This window comes from Odocoileus virginianus, chromosome 9 (genome assembly GCF_023699985.2).
Source record: "Odocoileus virginianus isolate 20LAN1187 ecotype Illinois chromosome 9, Ovbor_1.2, whole genome shotgun sequence".
NCBI lineage: Eukaryota > Metazoa > Chordata > Mammalia > Artiodactyla > Cervidae > Odocoileus > Odocoileus virginianus.
In genome coordinates this window covers 63,182,184-63,207,474 of record NC_069682.1, presented here as the reverse complement: position 1 = coordinate 63,207,474, position 25,291 = coordinate 63,182,184, and the positions used below count along the sequence as shown (strand labels likewise).

General features: G+C 47.5%; 1 protein-coding gene across 1 annotated transcript; it reads right to left on the bottom strand.

Moving 5' to 3' along the window:
- Nucleotides 1-668: 668 nt before the first annotated feature.
- FAM83D (family with sequence similarity 83 member D) lies at nucleotides 669-23,513 on the bottom strand. Its single transcript, XM_020909086.2, has 4 exons — nucleotides 23,019-23,513; nucleotides 9,955-10,122; nucleotides 5,574-5,698; nucleotides 669-2,108 (listed from the first exon to the last, which is right to left on the bottom strand). The coding sequence occupies exons 1-4, from the start codon at nucleotides 23,493-23,495 to the stop codon at nucleotides 1,130-1,132; spliced, it is 1,749 nt and encodes a 582-aa protein (XP_020764745.2). The 5' UTR covers nucleotides 23,496-23,513; the 3' UTR covers nucleotides 669-1,129.
- Between the last annotated feature and the right edge of the window lie 1,778 nt (nucleotides 23,514-25,291).

Below are 25,291 nucleotides of genomic sequence, written 5' to 3'. Positions count from 1 at the left end.
CCAATCAAATCAGCAGGAGGAGGAAGCCATCAACTCTCTTTCTTTTGCCCATGCACAAAGGAGACTGGACAAAAACAGGATTCCACAGGCATACCAGCGCTGACTAGCAGGGTGTAGAAACTAGTCGCATTGCCTGCCACTGGACTAGGAATCTGGGATAATTGTCACTGCCCTCTTTTGCCCCTACTGCAGGATATCCGATTGCTAAATCATTGTCAATACACCCATCTGATGAAATTAGGCCCATGAGGCCACTACGGTTAATATCAGGGTGAATCCAGGATGCACACAGAGGCCTTCTCTGGCAGAGAAGCACAGAACTAAAGTCCTTGTCTAAACAGCTGAAGCTTTTTCCTTGAAAAAGACAAGCTAGAGCACATGAAGAGACCTGAGATTTCTGGCAAGTTTTCTCATTCAAACTGTAGAGCTAGTGACATCAATATTCATATCGCTAGGGAAGGTGTGACCCTGACACTTTATGTGATCTAACTTAAATATTTTCTCTTTTATAATTTGGGTCATCTACTCTTCCACCCAAGACTATAAAAAAAAAAAAACAAATGCATAAATAGCTATGAGGTGCGTTTACTTGTAACGCATTCCTAGAGTTAAACAGAAAAGTGCCAGAGAAGAAAAAAAAATAAGACACGAGCAACCACCAAACAAGATTTGTTTACATCTATTTAATGCTAAGAACACAGATATCCTCAAGAAGGGACACACCTAAGAAACAGAGTTTTGAGTTTTTTTCCTGAACAGGATTTTGATCATGAAAACTAGTAATTCAAACCTCTAAAACAATAGAGCACATAAATCTAAAAATGCAACACATATTTTATCTCTTACCTGAATTACCTGAGAACCCTGAAACATTCTCTTGAAGAGCTATCCATATTAAAATTGTGCAAAGAAACTGTACCCATAGTGTTTAAACCATAAAACCAAGACTGGGTTTATACATGATAAAATAAACATAAAGCACATAAAATACCATGCAGCTCATAGAGTTCAAAGAAAATCAGAGTGAAGGAAAGGCAATGAAGACAGGAGACATTCTGGAAAGCGGGATGCTCCAATGACATCTACTGCAAGACTGTTTGAGGCCAGGAGCTCTGAATGTGTGGAGCTGTCACTGATAAGATGGATAAAGTGTGATTTCTCGAACTGCCAGCAAGTTAGTGGATGATCTGGCAAAACTTCCGGAATTAAAACCAAGGTAGTTTTCAGTAAGGAATGTTTTTCTTGAAAGCATGGCCAGCATGTGGTTGAGCCGGGACCTGATCCCAGCAAAGTGAAACTGTCTCTCTTTATTCAAGTTTCTGAATGAGTCTCTGAAGCACAGATCGAAGTGGGGGGTGCTCCAGTACTTAGGGTGTCCAGGCGTGGCAAAGTCAGTGGATCTGAAGGAAGTCTGGGAACCGATGGAGCTGGCCACGGAGCCTTGGGAGGACAGAGAGGAGGAGGATCTCAAACTGGAGGAGCGCGACACAGACATCTTTGATACTGGTGACGCTTCCTTAGACTGGCTTCCCGGAGAGGCGAGAACACCCTCGTCCACGTCAGTTTGGGTAGTGGCCGATGTGGTCGGGACCACGGTTTGGGAGCTCACCACCCTGGTGGCCACTGCGGTCTGGGTGCCGGCGCATGCCATGGCCGCGCTGGCTTGTGTCCCCACGTCACTCATGCTCACAGCGGGCGTCTCCTCTCCTGGCTCTGTCTGAGTGGCGGCATCAGTCGCCCTCCTGCCCTCCAGCCTGTCCCTGCGGCTGCTGAAGTAGTCCTCTTCGCTGATGGTGGAGGCCTTGGAGGCCCCGCACCCAGCCTCTGCCCGGCCCTCCTCGCCACCCAGCTCGGCCTTCCGGGGAGTGCTCGAGAGCCTGGCCAGCCGCAGCCGCAGCAGGTTGCCCAGTGTGAGCTCCTTAGACAGCGGTTTCTGCTCGACAAGATGGTCAAACCTGCCACTGATCCGGAAGCTGGACAGGAGCTTGGAGCTGATGGGCTTTGACTGTGCGTAGAGGATTCGGAACTCCAGGTCAAAGTGTTCAACCACTTGGCCGGACAGAATCACCAAGTTGCTGCTGTTTAGTTTGCCATCTGTCCATGTAAAACTGCAGGATTAAAAACAGAAGCTGATAAGGATGATTGATCTTCATTTACTTACTGTCAACCTGATTTTAAAGCCCAGACATCCTGTGACAAGAGTCACAATTCAGGTGACAGCATACCTACCATGCAGTGTGAATTCCAGCTCGCCTTAACACAGGATATAACCCAGGAATATGTTAACATTGAAATAAAAAAGGGACTTCCCTGGCAGTCCAGCAGGTGAGACTCCGACTCCCACCGCAGGGGGCATGGGATGGATTCTTGGACAGGGAACTGAGATCCCACGTGCTAGAGGGTTCAGCCAAAAGGTTAAAAAATAAAAAGACCAGTAATTCAACCAACAGGCTAAAACGTATAATCCTCAGCCTCAGAGTTGCTAAAAACTAGAAAGGGCTCCTAAGGTGCTGAGGGCAGCGCCCTCCTTTGAGGAGTGAAGAACGTGCCTTGCGATGTCCCGGGGGAAGCTCGTGGTGGAGCCTAGACTGGGCCCCAGAACTTCAGAACCACAGGGGCAGTGCTCCTCACTACCTCCCCCACGCTGCTGTTTCCACAGAGGGAGACAGGCCTGTCATTCTCATGATGACACTGTTGCTCAACACACATGTAGAGCTGATTAGTGGCTGCGCGCCCCTGGCGGTCCAGTGAGCAGCCTCCTTCCTATGGTGACAGGACCCCGCCCACCCCAACCCAGCCAGCCGCATGGAGGCACCCTCTCCAGGTACAGCAGGGCTGGGCAGGTGACCCAGGCTGGCCAGAGTATCCTACCCCTTAGATGAGGGGATCTGCGCAGGGTGGGTGGTAAGCCAGTGACAGCCAAGGAATTTTGCAAGGCCTGATACCATCAGAGAGTGAGAGGAAGTCTCACTTTGATAAATAGCTACTGACGTTCACATGAGGGAGCCTGGACCTCTGTCTGCAAATAGAGAGCCTGACTGAGAATAAAGATCCATGAGAGGACTTCCCTGATGGTCCAGTGATTAAGAATCTGCCTGCCAATGCAGGGGACATGGGTTCAATCCCTGGTCCGGGAAGATCCCATGTGCCATGGGGCAGGTGAATCTGTTCTCCCCAACAGGAGAAGCCACTGCAATGAAAAGCCCACACACTGCAATGAAGAGTTGCCCCCACTCACCACAACTAGGGAAAACCCATGCATAGCAACGAAGTCCCAGTGCAGCCGGGGGGAAAAAAAATCAGCTAGAGGAAAGCAGAAATAGGAGACAGTGCTCTGATAAATACATGGCCCCTAGGTCAAGATGAGCTGAAAACCAGTGGCACCGTTCTATACTTTCAAGTTAAGTGAGATAATCAATGCCATTTTGCATAAAGTAGTTTGAGCCAGCTTTCTGCACCACCAGCAATCACCCCACTGACTCAGAAAAATTTCTATCAGGAGTAGGGTGTTTACATAAAAAAATCATAAAACATAGTAGCAACTCTGTCTCTTGCAACCAAGAACCCAGGCAAAAACAAATTCACCTTGCGACAACTGCCTTCAGAGCTGGAGAAGAAAGATCCTTTTGAAAACCATCAGTAAGATCATGTAAACAAGACACTTATCCAACACCAGGATTAAAAAAATGTCCTCAGCAAATGAAAACTATCCTTACTCTCATCCTCAGTGGTAGCATATTTCATTTTTAGGAGGTAGCTGTAGGAGCCACTGTGTCCTTGTCTTTTGAAGTAAGATGTCAGCTCAAGAGTTAATGATTGGGAAAGGTAAAGATGTAGAAACAAAGAGCTATTGGGCTGGGGAGCTGGTAACAATTTAGACTATAAATCTGCCACACAGCAGAATCACTGAACTCCTAGTTCCCTGAAAGATAGAGATAAGGGCCTAACGCACATCCCAAATTGTTTCTACAGGAAGCAGAAACCGTCCATGTGAAAACTGCTGACTACAAGAACATAGATCCCAGACTGGTTGAAACCAGAAGGCTGATGAAGCTTGAAACTTCACCTTGATGCCAACCAATCCGAAAACTGTCCACAAGATGATTACACCCTGCTCCTTGAACACAATAAAATTCCTCACCAGCCCCTCCAGGGTGGATCACAGAGTCTTGAGATCAAGAGCCCACTGGGGCCCTCTCTGCCCGGCAAAGCAATGAAAACTACTCTTTTCTACTTCACCTAAAAATCTGTGTTTCTATTTGGAACTGGTGAACAGAGGCCAAGTTTCAGCAACAATTTTTGTATTTCAGATTCAGAATAGTCAAAAATCATTTGGAAGTTTGGTTAATATAGATAAATCCTACTGTGGGTAAAAATCTTAGTTTCCTCCTATTACTGCCAAACTTCTTATGAAAGGAAGTCTTAAGGAGGAGTTCAAATTGTTATGAGCAATGATGGTACTGTTTGAAAAGAAAGACACCAAGAGTTTCTTAATCTGCCTGACTCCTCTCACACAAGCCTCTGCACACCCACCTTTATCCAGGGCTGACACTCATTAACACTCAGGGCTGCCTGCTTCTTCAAATATAGTTTTTCTTCTTTAAACTGTAGAGACATACCTCAGCTCACATATACCATCAGACAGTCTAACACAGAGATGGCAAAACACACCACCATCAGAGCCATGTCCATAAAAATGGTATATCTTAACCTCTGGAGATCATCATTTAGCACTTCTTAGCTATACCCTCCATTCAAATTCCCTGCTCTCTACCCTAAGATGCCACGCCAACAGGAGACTTCAAAGGTGGAGACAAAAGCTTGGATCTACTTTCTAGACTAAAGCACCAAATCATAAGGCTTGAATCAAGGTGAAGGATTAAAGTAGGCAGCTTCGGCTGTGCCCTCCATCCTGAGCCCAATGCCTACAACTGCCCTTAATTCAAGTGGGCAGGGACAAGGTGGGTCGAAGGCCTGGAGAACCAGGACTTGAGACTGATGCAGTCACTGTTGTTGCTGCTGCTGTTGTCGTTTAGTCACTTAGTCGTGTCTGACTCTTTGCGACTCCTTGGACTGTAGCACAGCAGGCTCCTCTCTCCGTGGGATTTCCCAGGCAAGAACGCTGGAGTGGGCTGCCATTTCCTTCTCCGGAGAACTTCCTGACCCAGGGATGGAACCCAAGACTCCGTACTGCAGGCGGATTCTTTATGCTGAACCACCAGCGAAGCCCCCCTGTTCCAGTCACTGTTAATCCCAAATTCGTCCACTGCAAGCCTCGCTAAGCCTTGAATCGAGGACTCCTGACTCACTGTCAGGTCTCCAGATAAGTTTTAACCTTTGCACTTAAGGTTTGTGAACCACAAAGGCAGTGGAGGGGACCCTGGCCCAACCCACTCCAAGAAGAAGAGGCTTTGATTAACCTATGCACACCTGTTCACACCCACAGATGCACACACAGAGGTATGTTTGCCCATAAAGGCTCACATTGAGAGGGAATAGCAACTTTCACCTTCATAGAGCACACTTCCTCTTAAAAGTTTAGATTAATAACCATGGATGGGTCAGAAACTCACCTGTAGGAGCCTGTAGCCACACGAATGCCATCAATCAGTGTGAACTTTTCATGAACCTTCCCAACAATTTTAGTTCCTGACCTGGCGTAGTAAATATTTCCTGTAATCGTCCGGACAGTCATCAGCTGTTGGTAGGGGAGTGGGAGAAAAAGAAATGAATGATCCAGTGAGCACATGATAGAAGCAGCCTTAGTTTACGATTTCTGAACAGATAAACATACTGGCAGATGAGAGGTTACACTGCTGGGTAACAATGCCCACAGTACGGGAGCCAGGTGAGTCTGAGGACTTAAGTAATGCTATTCACGTAAGTTCATCTTCTTACATGCTTTTTTATGCATGCATATTTATTTCTGAGACCTTCAGTTCACGTGGACTTGTGCTCTAAAAGAAGATTCACTTTTTGGAGACACTGAACAACAGAATTCAAACAATGACTTTGAAACAAATGTGGGGGATAAAATCATCAAAGAAAACATAATAGTAATAAATAACATTTTAACAAAGACTTAAAGAAGCTAAGGTGACAATTCTCCTCTTGTATAATAGCGCTGCTAATAAATAACAGCCCATCCACACTCATCCCTACACCATAATGGGTATGGGGAACAGGAAAAGAGGACAAGCCTCTAAATACAGGGTTTCTGAGGTGGAAACACTCATATTATGTGTGTTAATCAGCAATGTTACTTCTCCCACAAGTCTGCATTTACCAAAAAGGTACTCTGGTGATACACTGGGGCCATACGTTGTATAATTATCCTTGCAGAATGACACACACAAATGTATACACAATGGTATGCAAAATACTAAGCCAATCTGCATTCTTTGGAGCAGAGCAGTAGCTCTGTATCTTTACAAATCTTACACACCAGAAGTAAATGTCTAAGATTTTTGTTTGATTATCTCATTCACTCCACAAACAACAGAAAGCCCCTACTATGTACCAAGCCTTGCGACAATAGATATAAGGCATGCTCCTTACCTTCAAGGACCAGGAGACAGAAAATTAATGATTAAATTAAATGATTTTAAATTAATGATTAAATTACTATAGCAAGACATGACACCATCCAAAGAAGTGAAAACCTACATCTCCACAAAAACCTGTACACAAATATTCATAGCAACTTTATTCATAATTGTAAAAAACTGGAAACTACCCTAATATCCATCAGTGAGTGAACAGTTAAACAAACTGTCGTTTACCCATGCTATGAGATACTGTTCAGCATGAAAAAAGCCAGTCTCAGAAGGTCACACACAAGAAGGAGGGGACACGTATGCCGAAGGCTGACTCATGTCGAGGTATGGCAGAAACCAGCACAACACTGGGAAGCAATTCCCCTCAAACTAAAAATAAATGCTTTTTATAAGGGCCACATACTGCAGACTGCATCTACGTAACATTCTCTAAGTATTCTCTAAATGACAAAATGACAGAGATGGGGGACAAATTAGTGGTTGCCAGGGATGAAAGACGCTGGGAAGGGAACTGGAGGGGAGTGTATGTGACCATAAAGATGCAGCATGAGGGAGACCTCGGTGGTGATTGAATAGCTCTGTATTCTGATAGCAGTGGTTACACATATGTACACATGTGATAAAATGGCACAGAACAATAGACCCACATGGTACCCATGTCAATTTCCAGGTTCTGATGTTGTAAGTTATATAAAGTATAACTTGGGGGAAACTGGGTGAAGGATACATGGAAACCTGTATGTACTAATACTATCTTCCTATCTTCACAACTTCCATCATTATTTCATAATGAAGACGAAAGACAAAACAAACTATGGCATAACACAACATTGTTTCTGCGCTATTCTTACCAAAATGCGAAATATGAATTTAACCATGAGGAAACATCAGACAAATTCCATAGGAAACTGGCTAATATTCTTCAAAAGCATTAAGACTCTAACACGAACAGTTCCAGATGAGAGGAAGCTAGGAGAAACGGCAACTAAATGCCAGATATGGTCCCAGATTGCATCCTAGGTAAGAAAACAGGCATTCGTGGAATGATTCATGAAACTCACAATGTCTATAAAATAGGTAATAGGACTCTTATCAAGTTTATTTCATGATTTTGAAATTTGTTCTGAGGTTTGTCAAGATGTTAACATTTAGAGAATCTGGGCACGGAGCATTCAGGGATGCCTTATACTATTTCTCTAACACCTTTGTAAATCAAATTATTAAAAAAAAAAAAAAAAAACAACTAGAACCTTCCATAGAGGTGCACATGGAGCTGGCAGGGGAGGGATTCCTGGATAATTCCTGAGCAGAGCTTCAAAGGATTTGCATATAATACAAGCATGAAGAACATCACTGTGGGCAGATTTCAGTGTGATTTCGTGCATCTTTCCCTTTGGCATTTATCTGAATATTATATAGGCCTCTGTGATTGTGTTCAAAGCACTTTTAAAAAAATTATTCATTTATGGTTGTGTTGGGTCTTCATTGCTGCAAAGGCTTTCTCTGGTTGCAGTGAGTGGAAGTTACTCTTTACTTGCGGTGCACGGGCTTTTCATTGCAGTGGCTTCTCGTTGCAGTGGCTTCTCGTTGCAGAGCGTGGGCTTGAAAGTCAGAATCAGTAGTTGTGGTGCACGGGCTTAGCTGCCCCAAGGCATATGGAATCTTCCCGGACCAGGGATCAAACCTGTGTCCCCTGGATTGGCAGGCAGATTCTTAACCACTGGACCACCAGGGAAGCCCAAAGCACTTTTTATTTATTTTTTATCTTTAAAAACTTTTATTTTATACTGGAGTATAGTTGTTTTACAATCAAAGCACCCTTGAGTGCCTGCACACTTAGGTGTGCCCAAGTTCCTGCAGAGCGGGCAGAAGAAGTCGCCCCCAAGAGGTGAGGGACAGACTCACCGACACAGGCAGGCCCTGGCGAGCGAAGGCACCCGGGAAGGTGGTGCTTCCCAGGGAATAAGTTAGGACAGGAACACTGGTGAGGCCAAAGGGACAGGCCTCCCGTGGCCCTTCCTGAGGATGCAGGCCCTCCCAAAGGCAGCAACCAGTAGCAGGCAACTGAATTGGCAAATACACCTAGGTTTTTGCTGAGTGGATGAATCAGAGCCAATCACTCAATCAACGTCATGACCTGCCTGCCGCTCACACACAGCCTCAATTACAGCAACAGCACTTTGAAATTAAACACTGACACCTTCAATTTCTTCGCCGGGCTCTACGTCAGAGCAGACTGAATGTCTGGTTAGATCACGATGTGCTTTCCAGGCCTGACTTGCATTTCCCTTGGGTTTACCTGACGCATTTTTAAACTGTTGAAAACAAGCTAGTGAAGTCATAATCTTACACTTAAATACTTGGCTCAAATTCTTTCATGCTCAGGGCAAAGGATATAAAAAGTCTACTTTCAAAATAACAAGAAATGAGAGGCAGCATGTGACAGGGATTAAGAACCCTGGGGCTGAGACTTCCTTGGTGGTCCAGTGGTTAGGAATCTGCCTGCCAATCCAGGGGACACAAGTTCGATCCTTGGTCCAAGAAGATCCCATATGCCAAAGGGCAGCTAAGCCTGCATGACAGAATGACTGAGACTGTGCAAGGGCAACTAGAGAAAGCCCACACGAAAAAACAAAGACCCACTGCTGTCAAAACTCAAAAAAAAAAACAAAAAAACACCAGGGCTGGAGGCAAGCAGACAGATGGAGAAACTCCATCCCACTACTTTTTAGCTACAGACCCTGGGCTCTTGGTGTCACCACTTCCCAATCTGAAAATAGGTATAACACCACTCACCTGATGGGGCTGCTGTGAGCATCAAGTGGTATAACACTGTCAACAGCCTCAAATAGCGCCAAGGACAGACCAGGACTCCATAAACGGTGATCATCACGATTAAAATTGGAGCCTACCAGTGCTGCGGTCAAAAGCAGCAGCTTCTCCTCCCCATTAGAGAAATGCTACCTACTCTGATGAACAGAACAGCACTTTGTGTGTAAGAAACCAGTCTAGTTCTTTCCAGAATTTCCATCTCATTTTATGTTTCTGGGAACTTCCTTATTTTGGAAAATAAGGATATTACTTTTGGGGGTTTCCTTTGAAAATACTAGCCATTTTTCTTTATAGATTAAAAAACATTCTCTCTGATCACTGTATAATACATTTTTACACTAAAAAAAGAAAAGGCAGCAGCTTCCAAGGCAGCCTCTTGCCAGGAGAGGCCAAGGTCTGACCCCGACTCTGTCCATCCCTCCAGTGAGACTTCAGGCAGAGACTTTGCTCGCGGCCTCCAGTCCCTCCCCGCTTCCACTGGGGAGACCACCACCAACTGCCCCGTAGCTCACCGACAGTCATTACTTGCTGATTGTGGTGAAACTAGAGACTTTGTAACACAAACCTTTTCTTCTTCGGGATGAACTTTCAGATCCATGCACATATCCAAAAACTGAGAGAGCAGAGCCTGGTCCAGCAGGATGTAGACAGCAACTCCCTGTTTCCGAGAGATTTCCTGCAGGTCTCGGAAGATGTCGATGTCCGTGAAAACATCCATCACCACTGCAATCACCTAGGGTGTGGGGCAGGGAGAAGAGCCAGCGGTCAACCCACAAGAACAGCACCTTACAGCTGGCCGTCAGGACTCTGGACCCGCTCTCGGAACTGCCAAAGGATCCCACCTTCCTTCTCCTTCTGCAGTATCAGCTTTCCCCTCACCATGGACTCTTACCCATTTCCAAAGATGCTCAGGCCACTGTATCCTACAAATCTGGAACTGACCCAGCTAACCCTCCCAACTGCCTCCCAGCCCCTTTCCTCCACACTGAAAATTTCTCAAAACTATAAATTCAACCACTACCTTGACCTCCTGTGAACCTGCTCCATTTAATTCTCTTCATTTACTAAAACCCTCGTCTTACAGCTCAGACCAGCAAGCTATCCAGGTTCTGCAGCTAACACACTGTTATCTTAGACATGTGGTTTCTCGTCTATGTCTGTAACACACATGTAAAACCTTAAGAGTCTCTCGGAGGCCCCTTCTGGGTGTATCAGTCTCCAAGCCTGACTTTATTGTCTGATTTTGGATCATAATATGATTTTCTATTATAATCTAGAAAGGACCACCCCATTTACCACTGACTCAATGCTTGAAACTGATCAAACCGGGCAGGCTGATGCTCCCACCTTCTGCCTCAGCATATCACAGCACATCTTCATGATGTCTACTCCCTCCACCAGTCGGAATCTAACCAAATGGCTTCTGGAGCACCAGCCTCTCCTTTGTAAGAGGTGGTCCCTGCAGTTCTCTTGTATCTATCCACAATGCAAGCCCGCAAGAAGAACACGGAAATATGTCCTAAAGATGCTGCCCTGGGGCTTGGACCAGTCCTTTCCCTCTTCCCAAGGACGGGGCTCCATTTTGTCTCCTGATCAATTTCCCTTTGTGCTGATCAATGTCACTCAGCACAGACTAGGTGCTGCCTTCTGGCCTTGGGCAGATTATAGCTGCTCTGAAAGTTTTAATCCTTAGCTACAAAAATCGGTTCCTAGTGAGCATTAAATGACTATGTTACATGGAGTGCTCTGTACAAGAGACCCTCTGGTATCTGCTCGCTGACTGTGACCAGCCCTGAGGCTGAGCCATCCAGACAGTTCAGGGCAGAGAAACGTCTGCTGGCCCCCAGCTTTCTTGCTCAAGAGAGGCCGCTCCAGTGGCAAATCCTCTCATCGCTTCCTCTGCAGCTTCAAAGCATGGTTGTCAGCTAACTGCTGGCAGGGCTGTGGGGGCATCAAAACATGCAGGTCTTGTACAAGCCCCTGCATTGAGTCAGAGCCAGGGTTGGGGCCAGGGTGGGGAGGGGGTGTCAGCTTAAGAAACCACTCCCAAAGCCCAAGGTTCAGAGCTCTTTTGTGGGATGGAAAATCGCACCAGTAAAAACACGAGACTCTTCCCATCATATTAACTCCTGATTTATTTACAGGTCTCATCTCTTCTGTGGGGGCAGAGGCCCTTGAACAGGACTGATTCATCCCTCTTGTCCCAGAGAGCTCAGGACAATACTCAAGGGTCATCATCCAATAATGCCTTACAGGGAGCTTGAACGAATCTTTTGGCCAACTCAATATTTGAGTGTCAAAGAAAGGCAGAGACAAAGGGACAATTTCACTGTCCTTCTCTAACATTGCACAGTCTTGTCTACCAGGAGGATGGACCTTGAAATGCCAGCTCCCGGGAAGTCACTGCTGTGAGGGAATTTGGGAAGGTGTATTTCTTTCCCTGGCTCCCTTTCTCCAATTTTGCCAAAATCCCAGCTGTGAGCTATTCTTGACAAAGGGTACAGCTAAAACCCGCTGGAGACAGTGACTTAGAAAACAAGCATTCTTTCTAAATTGGTGGCATCTCCAGAAGTTTATATTCTCGAATGCGTTTTTATGCATCCTATTTGGAGATGTATCTATCCCATGTAATTCAGCAGTTGAAAGGCAGAGAGGCCTAGGAGCAGACCCCAGTTCTGTGACCCAGGGCAAGTTGTTTAGTCTCTCTGAGCCTCAGTCTCCTCCTCCAGTAGATATGGAGAACAGCATCTGGCATCTGCGTCAAAGGACTGCTGTGAGGATTAAAGGAGACAGAGCCTGGGAAGGGCTTAGCTCAAGCATGAAATCAGCATTCGATTATGCAGCCAGCACTTCTTTCAGGGTCTACTGTGAGCTGAAGCCTGTGCTAGGTAGGAAAATGGTGATAAAGAATTCGGCACACACCTGACTTACCCACAAAAGCGAGGACCTGGGATGCAGGCAAGGAAAGTGGTACACACATGGTAAGAGGCAATGAAATCAGGGGAACACTTCGCAGGGACAGGGAGACAGTAAAGCATCTCCCTTGCAGGAGCAGACCCAACACAGGCCCCCAGAGGAGAGCCGGGGAGGATTCCTGGAGGAGACGGCATTTGAGCGGAACCACAAATAAGGACAATTTAGCCAGGGGAGAAGTGAAGGGGTGGAGGGTGGGGGGGGCATCCAGCAAGAAGCCATGTAATGACAGAGGAAGAGGCAGGAAATGACGGGGTATGTCCCCGTCTGGCTGGAATGCAGAGAACGCACAAGAGGGAGCAACAGCACGCGACTGAGACAGGGGAGTGTGCAGGAGCATGGAAGGTCCTGGACGCCAAGCAAGGCATCAGGACCATACAGGTCACGGAGAGGAGGAGGTTTAAAAAGAGTGACGAGGGCAGTGATGGAGCCACCAGGACAGAAGATACTGATGGCGGTGTAGGGTGAAGATGTGGCCCTCTCTTCCGACCCAAGGCCACGTACCTAAGTGCCTACTGTATTGCTTTTTAGGTTCACAAATGTTTAGGAGGACTAAAGACCAAAATGGGCTTCCCAGATGGTTCAGTAGTAAAGAATCCACCTCCTATTGCAGGAGACATGGGTTCAATCCCTGGGTCACGAAGATCCCCGAGAGAATGAAATGGCAACTCACTCCAGTATTCTTGCCTGGGAAATCCCAGGGACAGAGGAGCCTGGCAGGCTATAGTCCATGTGGTCACAAAGAGACATGACTGAGCGACTCAGCGCATAGCACACAGTGACCGAGAGAGGGACTTCCCTGGCGGTCCAGTGGTTAAGACTCCATGTTTCATGGAGTTCGATCCCTGGTTGGGGAACTAAGATCTTGCATGCCGCATTTGAAAGTCACTCAATCGTATCCAGCTCTTTGCAACCCCATGGACTATGCAGACCATGGACTTTTCCAGGCCAGAATACTGGAGTGGGTAGCATAGCACAGCCTTTAAAAAAAAAAAGAAGAAGACTAAAAGAACAAAAATCAGCAACAGAGGTTTCAATGGGGGGCCAGGTGGGAAACCATGAGGGTCACAGAGGAGTCTGATGTGAACTCAGGTCCACACAACAGAAAACAGAAAAAGAAACAATCCCGAGAGGGAAGTTTCAAAATTAATTGTGAGGTGGCATAAAATCTCATAAAGAGGTTCTGAATGCACACATGTGAGAAGAGAGTCGAGCTCATAAAAAGTGAGAGAAAAACAAATCCAGAGTCAGTCCCCATCCTCAAGAGAGACAGGAGATGAGATGGGGTATCTCAGCGCGATGGAGCCACTGGGTGTACACCCTGGCATCACTGGGACAGAGCCAAGGAGGCCAGCCCAGCTGGCCAGGCTAGAGAGGGTTGGAGGGTTGCTGGGTAGGGCCCCAGAAGCAGGGCCCATAGTATAAGGCACCTGCCAAACTGAATTTTGATTCATCACCCTAACAAAACAACTGTACAAACACCACCATTGTTACAGAGTGAGTAAGGATCTAATTTGCTATTAGTTTCATTGTTTGGTTTTGAGGCCTCAACCTTTCCTGTGTGTTGAAAATAATTGGATTTGAACTGGTCTCTCACACCCACGGAGTAGTTAAGAGGGTGGATGGAGGTGTTTCTCCTGATTCCCCCTGTATCCAACATCCCCTCCTCTTTCTAGAGCAGGGCCCTTAAAAGACTTCTGGGAAAAAAAACAAAAAAAGACTTCTGGGAGCAGTCGCAGTAAAGCCTGCCTTCCTTCAAGACAGACCCCCACCCTACCCCCCCCAATCTCTGCCCTTAGCCCCTCCCCACCCCCATGCAACCAAGCCCTGCGTAGCTGAACTAGACCTGGGGCTTCTCAAGTCTCTAAAAGGACAGCCTCTTCACTGAACTGAGCTATGACCTGGGCTCATTCACTAGCCAGCTGAGTACCTGCTCTCCAGGGCTGGCCCCATCTCAGTGGTGTTGGTGTTCATGCCCTAGAAGATACACTTGGACTTGAAAGTGATCATCACTCCCACTTCCTGAGTCATACCACAGGATGGACAAGGAGAGACCCGTGGGCAGGTGGGCATTGCCCTGTAACAGTTCGTGCTGCAAAGATTCTGTCTGTTCTCTTAGGGCTGGAAAGCTCTGCATGTAGTGGTTCGTGAAAGTCTTTCAGGGTCAAAGCCCATCTGAGCATGTCAGTCCTAAAATGACACCTAAAGAGGAAACACTCAGCTGTCGGAGCCTGGATGGCTGGTCTGCTGCCTGGTCCTCATGCTGTTCCTGCTTTTCTGCAGCCACATCTAGAGCAGCCACTCCTGAGTCAAGTCCATGTCATCATCACAGATGACACAACCTCAAGTTACCTCCTTCAGTCACTCAGTCCAACTATCCCCCGATGATTTATACCATGGGACCCGGTGATCCACATGATTACAGGTAGCAGTCCCCAGAGTATTCTGCATTGATTCCCTCATTTATGTTACTTTCCACCTACAACTGGAATCTTTTCCATTTGCCAAAAGCTCTAAAGAAGTATCTTGAGATCTGAAAACCCCATTAATTGTTATCTCCAATTTACTGAAAAGAAAAATAAAGCATGCAGAGGTTCTATGACTTGTTCAAGGTGACACTTAGTCAAATGCAGGAGCTAGAATTTCAGTGCCATTGGGGCACCCCCAGAGCTACCTATTAAAAAGTGTTAAACATTATCCCAAACAAATCTAATTTCAGTCTTCAAATGATTGAGAACTTGGAATAGATCCTGAAAGGACTGAGTAGAGTATTCCAGAAAGTATATAAGATTGAGTCCACCAGGGGGGATGATCATCAAGGACACAGAACTTGGAATGCCCTAGGACAGCAGCAGGCACTTCCTTCTGCGGGCGGGCTTGCTAACGCTGAGTGAACTAAATCAGAAAACGTTGGGAAGCACAGACGCTATCTGATGAGGCTGCAGGGTTAGACCTGGACACAGACGCAGGCTCCTCAGCTTCCAAGCACCATGTACCTTCTGGCCAGTTACTTCCGCTGTGCTGGCTTCCACCACAGGCAAATAACACTACCCACCTGTAGTGTTCGTGGTGGGTTTGGTCAAGAGAGAACACCTGATAGCTCCTGGTATGCAGAAAGCCTTCACATGGCAGCTGGCACAGTCTTAGTTCTCACTTTGCCACCGTTCCTGGGTAAGTCATTCTACCTGAGCTCAGCATCCTCAAACAGAGCCCCTCTGAGCTCTGCTGTCTGATTCATGCACCCTCCATGGGCAGGGTGGGGCTCTGAGAGCTTCATGGGGCCATGCAGGGTGGGTCATTCCTGTTCTCATTCCAGCTCTTCCCCTGCCTGGAGCAAGAGGTCCAGGTCACTCACCGCTTCTCACTGCATCTCAGTTTCTTTCCCTTCCCACCCACGATCATAAAGCAAACACACATGTTGGAGATGCTTGGAATTCTACCAGAGGTCTATGCATGTGCAAAGAAGCACCAGCCTGTCTGGTGGTCAACAAGAGCCTGTCTGCTGAATTCCTCATACTGAGCACACGACACCCAAGACAACTTCCTTCCAGTTCCCAGGGCTCTTGTCTCTTCTGGAGAACTTCTTGCTAAAATTTAAGAAAAAAAAACCACAAAAGACCTATATTTTCTCCCCAAGTATTACATGTTTTAATAGAACAGAAATGACCTCCTGGAGATTTCTTTTAAAATCTTTAAATAACAATCTTGATATCAACTTTAGAGTTTGAAGACCAAAAAAAAATGTTAATGTCCACAGCAAAACTTAAATTTGTTTGTGCCTGTTGTTTTCTCTAAGTTTCATGGGCTGTTATTATAAAATGAGCAATTTAAGTACCAAATTACAGCACTAGTGGAGCCTCTGTCTGCAGAGAGTGGCCTGGGTCCTCGCTGGGAAGGCTGGGGTGAGAGAACCAGTTCTTCACTGGCCCCAGGAGTGAGGGGCCAGACACATATGTGGCATTTCCTCTCCACTGTTCCAGCGTAAAATACACAGGTGGACTGGGTTTTTTCTTTTTTCTCTTTAAATTTACTATTATTTTTAATTTTTTGGCAATGCTGTGCAACATGTGGGATCTTAGTTCCCCAACCAGGGATGGAACACATGCTCCCTGCATTGGAAGCATAAGGTCTTAACCACTGGACCACCAGGGAAGTCCCTGGGCTTTTTCAAAGAGAGGGAAAGGCATCAAGAGGTGTTCTGTGGGAGAAGGGACTTATCAGTGTGAGTTAATTTTTGAATTTTGCAGAATATCTGCCTGGCTCCCAAGTCCAACGGACAAAACAAGCTACATCCAGAGACATCTGGCTTCCATTCTTGTCCCTTCCTTTCTGCCCTCCCCACTAACATAATAACTTCAACTAGTTTTTGCTTTATTCTCCCATTTTAAAAAACATAAATAAGCATATATGTGTATACATCCTCACTTATGTTACTGAAGAAGTATACACATGTGTGTATATGTGTACACATACATGTTCTTATCCTCCTGTAGATAAAAGGCAGCAGATGATATGCACTGCTCTAGGCCAGTGAGTACAACAGAACCTTCTGAGATGATGGAGATGTTCTGTATCTGCTCTGTCCAAGTCACCGGCAGCAATTAAATACTTGAAATATGATTAGTATAATAGAGGAACTGAGTTTTTTTTTTTTTTTTCCTTTTAAGTCACATAAATGTGAATAGCCACAGGTGGCCAAAGGCTGCTGCCTTAGTCAGGACAGTTCTAGCCACTTCATCACAGGAAATAGCTAGTTCCCATCCCTTTTCAGTTGCCAGGCACTCCACTGTGCAGAAGGGCTTGGTTACTCACCAATCCACCACTGAAGGATGTTTGAGCCCTTCCAGCCTTTTGCTGTTACACTCAGTGCTGGAACAAACAGCTAACAGCACAGGCCTATTCGTATTTTTCGCCAGTGTATCTTTAATTAACAATCTTGATATCCACTTGAAAGACAAAAAAGATTGTTGTGTTCACAGCAAAACCTGAATTTGTGCCTATTGTTTTCCCTAAGTTTCATGGGCTGTTATTACAAAATTAGCAATTTAAGTATCAGATATTTAAAAAAAAAATAAGTATCAGATATGTCTTTGGGACAGATACAAAGACATGGAATAGCTAGGTCCACAGGTCAATACAACTGAAATTTTGCTGAATATTGCCAAATTCCCCTCCAGAGGTTCTATCATTTGCATGAGGACTTTTAAAAAGCCAGAATACCTACTACTTCTCTTCCTGAGAGAACTTATTTTTTATGCATAAAGGAACCAGAGAATAATTCTGCAGCTTCTCTCAACTGCCTAACAGATGCTAGGTAAAAAGAACAAAGAAATGAAATGGCAAACAGAAAACAGCATGGTGGTGGCCAGGGGCTGGGAGCGGAAGGGAATGGGGAGTCGTCACTGTTCAACGGGAGCAGAGGTTCCAGTTGCAGAGATGAACAAGTTCTGAACCTGAATGGTGGTGATGGCTACAGTGGTGATGGTGAATTACATAATGCCACTGATCAGTACACTTTAGAAAAGTGGTAAGTTTTGTTACATATATTTTACCACAATTTAAAAAGAAGAAAGATGAAATGGTGAAAGATTTCTGAAATCCTTAGGCTAAAGCATAAAATCAAAAGGAAGGAGTAAAAAGCAGCCACACTTAAGTCTGGTGGGGAAAGTCTTAAAATGACACACAAGTGAGACTTCCTAGGCCAGTGGTTCTCAACCAGGGACAACTTTGCCTCCCAGAAGATGTCTAGCAATGTCTGGAGATTTATTTTTTTAACTGTAGGAAAATATATAACATACAGATTTGCCATCTTAATAATTTCTAAGTGTATAATTCAGGGGCTTTAATTACATTCACAATATTGTCAACCATCACCACTGTCTGTTTACAAAATTTTTTATCACCTCCTACAGAAACTAACCATCAAAGCAGCAACTCGTTCTTCCCCTGACTCCCCTCCCTGGGGGAAACATTTCTGAATGTGAGGACTGTTTTTCAGTGGGGGCCAGTACTTCTGGAATCTACTGGGTAGAGGCCAGGGATGCTACTCAGCAACCTACAACGCACAGGACAATCCTTTGGGACAAAGAGCTATCGTGTCCAAAACGTCAATAGTGGCGAGGTTGAGAAAGCCTGCCCTGGGTTGAGACGGGCATCCACACAGGAACTGATTACACTGCACGGGTTCTACTGCAACTCTGAGGATTGCGTAAGATCAGGAGGGCCTTAATTTAGATACACGTACGTGCACACTGGGGGCCTCTGACAGATTCCTCAGCTGCTACTCCTCCTAGGAGGCGGGACTCTGTGTCAACACGATGACAGCTTCTTCTAATGCTCGGGTTATCAAAAGGATGCCCAAGGGTGAGGTCATAGCAGAAATGTCCCTCTGGAACAAAAGCACATAGGGAATGGGTAGCTGGTAAGAACGATAGCTCTGGGGAATGCAGGACCGCTTAGAAAGATGAGCTTTGCTTGGGAGCTCCCATCCAGACACTAGGAATATTTCAGGAGCACGGCAACAGCACATTGCCACGTAAGGGCACACAGCACCTCCAGGCAAGGTCTCCACTCCCACCCTATCTGTGGGGCCCAGAGCCCAGGTCAACACTGATTCTCATGGTAACAGAGACAAAGAAATGAATGACTCATCAACAAATAGAGTAGTACAGGGATAAATTCTAGAGTATGTATGTCAGAGGAAATTCTGTGCAGCTCAAAATTCTCCTAAAAGCAAACATCTCAGGTCTCAAACAGTCCAAAGCAAAAGAATAAAAGTACAAAACAGTATTTCCTACAACTGAGCCCTAGGTAAGCTGTACTCAGAAGCCATGCTGTACATAAATCATTGTGTTTTTAAGATGCTGGACCTCACTCAACACAATAGACCCACACTTTGAAAGGTGCACAGAAACTTTTCCCAAGAGCGGGACTGGCAGGTTCACAGCCTCGGACCAAGCTACCCTGGGACAAGTCCTTGCTGAGTGGAAAGGCAGGCAGACTCACCTGCTGAATGATCAACGCTGCATGTGAGCAGTCTCCGCAATATGTGGTGTACACTATTCCGTGCCAGATATCCTGCAAGCCTAAACAGCTCAAACTGCAGCTTGAGTCCTGGGTGAGGATGAAACCCATTCCAGAACCATCCAGTGAGGCCACAAAGCCAGGATCAGACACCACCATTCACCATCTGAGCCTGGCTTCTCCTGCCCGTACCCTGACCACTCTGGTCTCTCTCCTGCTAAGGGCAGATCTAGTGCTGTCGTCATCATTTCCCTGTTTCTTTGATATGCAATGTGGAAATTAAAAGTACACATCTTGAGAAACCCTTAAAAAGGCCCAGACTATTGAAAGCTACCAAAGAACCAACCCTCCCTCGTGGCAGGGGGGCCCTGTGCAGTGGTGAGTGGCCGAAAGCCCAGGTTCGGGGGCCAGTCTGACTTGGATTCACACTCAGCTCTGTCGCACACAAACTTAGAGGGCAAGCCACGTCACCTCTGTGCCTGGTCTCGTCTTAGTTACGGTCTCCTCCTACAGCTGGGAGGAGGGTTAAATGAGAGAATCCAGGGGAAGGGCTTAGCATAGACTCTGACCCACTCAAAGCGCTCAATCACACCGTCAAGTGCTTTCACTGTCTGAGCACAGACGCGGAATGGCCTCTCATCTTATACAGAAAACAGTTTGAGACCTGCATCTTCACAGCCCTCGCCATCACAGATCCTGAACTTGAAAGAATGTGGTCGGAGTGATCCAGCCACTTCTGTGAACATAACACACACTTCTACCTGGAGCAGCAGCAATGGGCCAGCCACCAAATTAGCTCTCTAACACTTGTTCCCTCCATAGATGTCTCTCCACCTGGGGACAGTGATAGCTCCTTGTCTCTACATGGCACAAGGCAGAGCATGGTGGCTGACGGTGCTTAAGAGATGCTACGCCTTGGTTTGAGTCCTGGCTCCAACATTCCCCGGCTACATGACCTCAGGGCAAGGGAACTTCTCTATGCCTCAATTTCATCACCTGCAAAATGCAGATCATAATCACACCTACCTTGGAGTTACTTGAACAGTGCCTGGCAAAGAAAGCAGTGCTTTTCTGTTTTGGTTGGTTTGTTTTTTTTTCTTTTAAACAAAAGAGATGGTCTCTGAGACCTCAAGTTTAGGGTTTCTCAAATCCAACTCATCTCCCCACCCCTACCCTCAGCCTCATTCTCCTCCATATTCTAATTTGGTAGCATCACTGCCTACCCAAGCTAAAAAAATCTCAGCTCTTCCCATACCTTCTCCTTGGCTTTGCCTCTTCTCCTGCCCCACTACCTCACCACTCTTCTGGTCCACCAAATGACCAAGTCCTGTCACTTCTACCAAAAACTCTTCCCCTGCCCAGCCCCCAGCAGTGCCTTAGCACAGACCCTCTTCTCATATATAGATCCCTACAACCCCTCCTGACAACCATCTGACACCAGTCTCACCCCTCTCTAACCCATCCTCCTGCAGGCTCCCACCAGATTCACAGGGACACCAATCTGATCATGTCCCTCTCCTCCCTTTAAACCTTCGATGGCTCCCCACTGGTCCTTCCAGGAGTGTGCAAAGCCCTCAACAGTCTGGTCCCAGTCTCCCCATTTAGGCTTCACTCCTACCATTAACCTACACATACTCTGTGCTCCAGCTGTGAGCAACGTGGCTGCCTCAAAAAAACGTCAGATGTTTTCACCATTCTGCCCCGGTCCCTACGCTCTGTTCTGACAAGAGCTCCTCCCACAAGGTCCCACTCCTCCACTTGGACCCAGCTGCAAGGCCGCCACCACTCTTAAAGCTTTCTTTCTTCAGCCTGTAGCAACCTCCTCACTGCTTCCTACCAGCCGACTATCAACTCTCAAGTGCAGGCAAGGGTCTTGTCCTTCATCCATGCCCCAAGCCCCTGGGGCACAGTGTCTATATACAGTAGGCATTGAATAAGCAAGCAATCTGGCATACGGAAGAGACATTGAAAACACTTATCAGATTTAAAGGTATCGTACCACCTTTCTCAGTTAAAAACTGTCCAGGTTCCAAATACAGAATCTTGAAAATACAGGGGCAGAGAACAAGGCAGGAGGTTCTAACCAGGAAGGCATTACAGGATGCCTACAAGACAAAGGAGTCTGAGGATCAGCCTTGAGCCTCTTCAAAGGCCAGCACTGAGTTGACAAACTGGTGTTAGCTCTACTGCCCCTTGATACTACTGAAAACAGGATGTAAGCAAGAGGCTAGGGTCTCTCTCACGGAGACCCATTCATTACTTTCCCCAAGTTCCAAGTGCGCAAGTTCTCCCCCTAGAGGTGATCATTGGGAATGCACACCTATTCTAAAAAGGTGCCTTTTTCCATCTTTCCAATCTTACCACTGAACTCACAAGTGTCTGTTGCATCAAAAGGACCCTAAGCATACTCAATGCACCGCAGGGCTGATAACAGTCTAGTTGGCGCCCATACATCTTCCCACAAAGGCAAGGCACTAGCCTACTGGATCCCCTACCCACTGCAACCCCACCAACAGGCAAAGGGCACTGAGTAACAGGAACACTGGTAAGTCAGGACTTGTCCCCAGCTTGGCTACTTCAACCAACCTGATGTACAGATATCATAACCACAGTCAGACACACTCAGCTATAAGCCCTACAAAAAACAACAACAACAACAACAAAAACAAACAAACAAACAAACAAACAAAAAGCCCTACCAAGTCTTACCATGACCTGGAGCTTTACCTGCATTTTCTCTGGCACAGGCAAACAGCCAGGAAGCTGGGTACTGCCAGTCAGCAAGCAAGGTGGCAGTTGATCAAGTCTCTGGAGGAAGATGTCTGCTACACCCTACCAGCCCCCGCCAGCTTGGGTGCCGCATGTTTTCTGCCTGATTCCTCTGTACCCAGCATCCTGCGTGCAGTCTCATCCGGGCTGGCATGGAGACAAAATCTCCCACCGCACCCCAATACCTTATCACACTAAGAGCTAGACAACGTCACCAAAACCCACCAAGGAGAGATGACTTAATGCATGGCTTTCTGCATTTTTCCCCCCAACCTATGGAAATGCAAACTCCTGCCCCACCCATTCACTAAAGGTGCAACTTCCCCTCCAAGCCGGCAGAAGGCAAAAGGATCAGAGCTCTTGGCCCCTCAGGTTTGCATCTGCTTTCCACAAGACACGTGGGGGTGACTAGCAATGATAGACTCGAAACGCCCCGCAGCTGTCTCTGGGGACAATCTTTCAGGAATTTCCCCCGAGGTTATGCGCTTCTTAGGTCGTGCATCGCTTAAGGAGCTCCTAAAAGTGGGATCTAAAGTCGGCTGACAGCCAATCTGACAAGTTTTTAACTGAAAGCTGGAACGGACAGGATTTCCGGTCACCCTCCCTGGGAATGTAAATATTAGGAGTTGGAACTTGAGCACAATTCGCTTTCTTGGGGATGGAGACTCCTCCCACTCTCCCTGGCCACGAGGAGCGGACGGGGAGGGGATCGGGGATCCGAGGGGATACACAGAGTGGGGAGAGTTGGGGAACCCCCACCGACCAACCGGCCAGAGCTCCTAGCTGACCTCAGTTTCCCATTTTTTGAAGACGGTGTCCCGTCCGACAGGGAACCGAGGAGACCTGAGGGGCCGGGCCGCTCACCTCTCGCGCCGAGCGGAGCTGCTGGCGCAGCGCGTCCTTGCAGCCATAGGGGCCTCCGGCGCCCGCGCCGCGGGGCTGGAAGTGCGCCTCGACGCGCGTGGCCCCGCGGTAGGCGCCCTGATAGAAGGAGGGCCAGCCGAGTTCCAGCAGCGGCGGCTCCAGGTCCGACTGCTCGGGGAAGTAGGTGCCGGACGAGCAGTCGTGCGACGAGCCGAAAGAGTCCTCGGCCCCCGCCGCCGCGCCCTCCTCGCCGGGCCTTTCGGCCGCGCGCAGGATGGCGCGCACCTCGTCTGGGTTCAAGAAGCGGCCGAGGCGTTCGCGTCGCAGGAACGCCGAGAAGGCGTCGGGGCCGCCCGCCAGCAGCTCCTCGAGCGCCAAGCGCCGCTCCTCGCTGTACAGTTCGGCCGGGTTGGGAGGCCCACACGGCGACAGGCAGGCGGCGGGCAGTTCGTCCAGGCCATCGTACCTCAAGGCCATGGCGGCGCTCGGACACTACCCGGCTCGGGCCAGTACGGGCGTGCGAGACGCTTTATAGGCACCTTTGAATCTAACCAGCCCGCGCCATTGGCCGCCCCCGCCCAGCCCGGGCTCTCCCATTGGCTGCCTTCTTCTAACGGCACTGTACGGAAGTAGTGCTTGCCTCTACGGCTCCGCCCCCTAACTTGCTATTGGTGGCCCGCGGCCCGGCCTCTCCCCTGAAGCCCCGCCCCCTCCCAGGCCTTCGTAAGACGGCAGCTGGGTCCAGGTTCTCGCTCCAGAGTTGCTTGGTGGAATTTAAATCTTGGCTACTACGTGCCTGCTCCGAGGTAGCGTTCCTGCTCTGGCCCTGGGGGGAGCTGAGTTCATCAAGAGAGCCGGTGCCAGGCCTAAGTGGCCGTGGTACCCGGGGTGGTGGGACAGGCTAAAAGTCTGGATTGAAACCCGAGAGCCCGGCCCCCGCGCCAGCCTGGCGCGCCCTCTGCCGCCCGCCCCACAGCGCGGCCCTTGCAAGGCCCAAGGAAGTCAGGAATGTGCACGCACAGGAGAGGCTGGAACCTGCTGGGGCACGCTGACCCACTGACTGCGCCTCCCCAGGGCTTACAGAGTTTGGGTGAGGCTCACCCATGTTGCCTTTATCCCCAGCACTTAATCATTCATTCGTTCGTTCAAAAATACTGGTCCATCATAATAGCTACTCGTTTGATTGCGCCTTCAGGGTAGCTATCTTTCTCTTCTCTCACCTCACCGTTTTTTGCCTGGCGAACCCCTAACCCTAGCTAAACCCCACTCTCCACCTACTTTCCACCTGCACCCGGGCAGACATAAAATTCTTGAGAAAAGAAAACACAACGATGTCTACCAATTGTGCCTGAAATTCATGGTCTCAAGTAGGCCCTTAAGATTGCCTGCTAGCCTACATTTTCCTACGTATACCTCTTCCTCTTTCTTACTCTTTTTGCCTCCTATTTCACTGAGGAAAATAGTAGCAGTCAGAGAAGACAGTCCCATATGCTCCCGCCACATCTTCCTCCCTGTCTGTATCTCTGCCCACATACTGGGCCTTGTGTTACTATGGATGAACTGCCCCGAGCTTGTCTCTGATACCTTCTATTTGGGCAGTAACCACCAATCCCTCTACTACTAAGCTTATGTCTCCAGCAGTTCTCTCCTCGCTCCTGGATGATCAGTCTCCCCACTTTACTGTTTCATTCCTATCAGCATACAAATATTCTGAAATATTTTTCACCCTTCAAACAACCCTCTCTTGACCCTACATCCCTCTAGAGCTTCCTCCCTATCTCTCTCACTTTTATAGCATAAAGCCTCAAACGAGCTGTCTATACTTGCCATCTCCAGTCCTTCTCCCATTCTGTCTTGAATCCTGTCCAATCAGACTCATTCCTCACTGCTCAACCAAAACCTCTTGTCATGCTCGTCATGAGGGACTTCCCTGGTGGTCCAGTGGTTATGAATCCACCTTCAATCCCTGGTTGGGGAACCAAGTTGCCACATGCTGCTACAATTAGAGAATCTGTGTACCCCTAAGGAGAGATCCTGCTAGACACAACTAAGACCCAATGCATCCAAATTAATTAATTAATTAATTAAAAGATCATCATGAGCTCCATAGTGCTAAATCTAATAGCCAATTTTCATGCCTCATTCCCTTTGTGTGGGAAGACATATGTACAACTGTAAAGTCTTCATAAATATGAGAGGTTACCACTAGCATTTTAAAAACAATATACTTTTCAAATCAATGAATGTCCACTGCTACACAGGTATCTCTGTTC

Excerpts from the sequence above, each read along its gene's own strand:
- FAM83D (XM_020909086.2), bottom strand. The coding sequence starts at position 23,495 with ATGGCCTTGAGGTACGATGGCCTGGACGAACTGCCCGCCGCCTGCCTG. Across the intron at positions 10,123-23,018 it reads AGCTCCGCTCGGCGCGAGAG|GTGATTGCAGTGGTGATGGA; the intron begins GTGAGCGGCCCG and ends CCCACACCCTAG. Across the intron at positions 2,109-5,573 it reads GTGGCTACAGGCTCCTACAG|TTTTACATGGACAGATGGCA; the intron begins GTGAGTTTCTGA and ends TTAATCCTGCAG.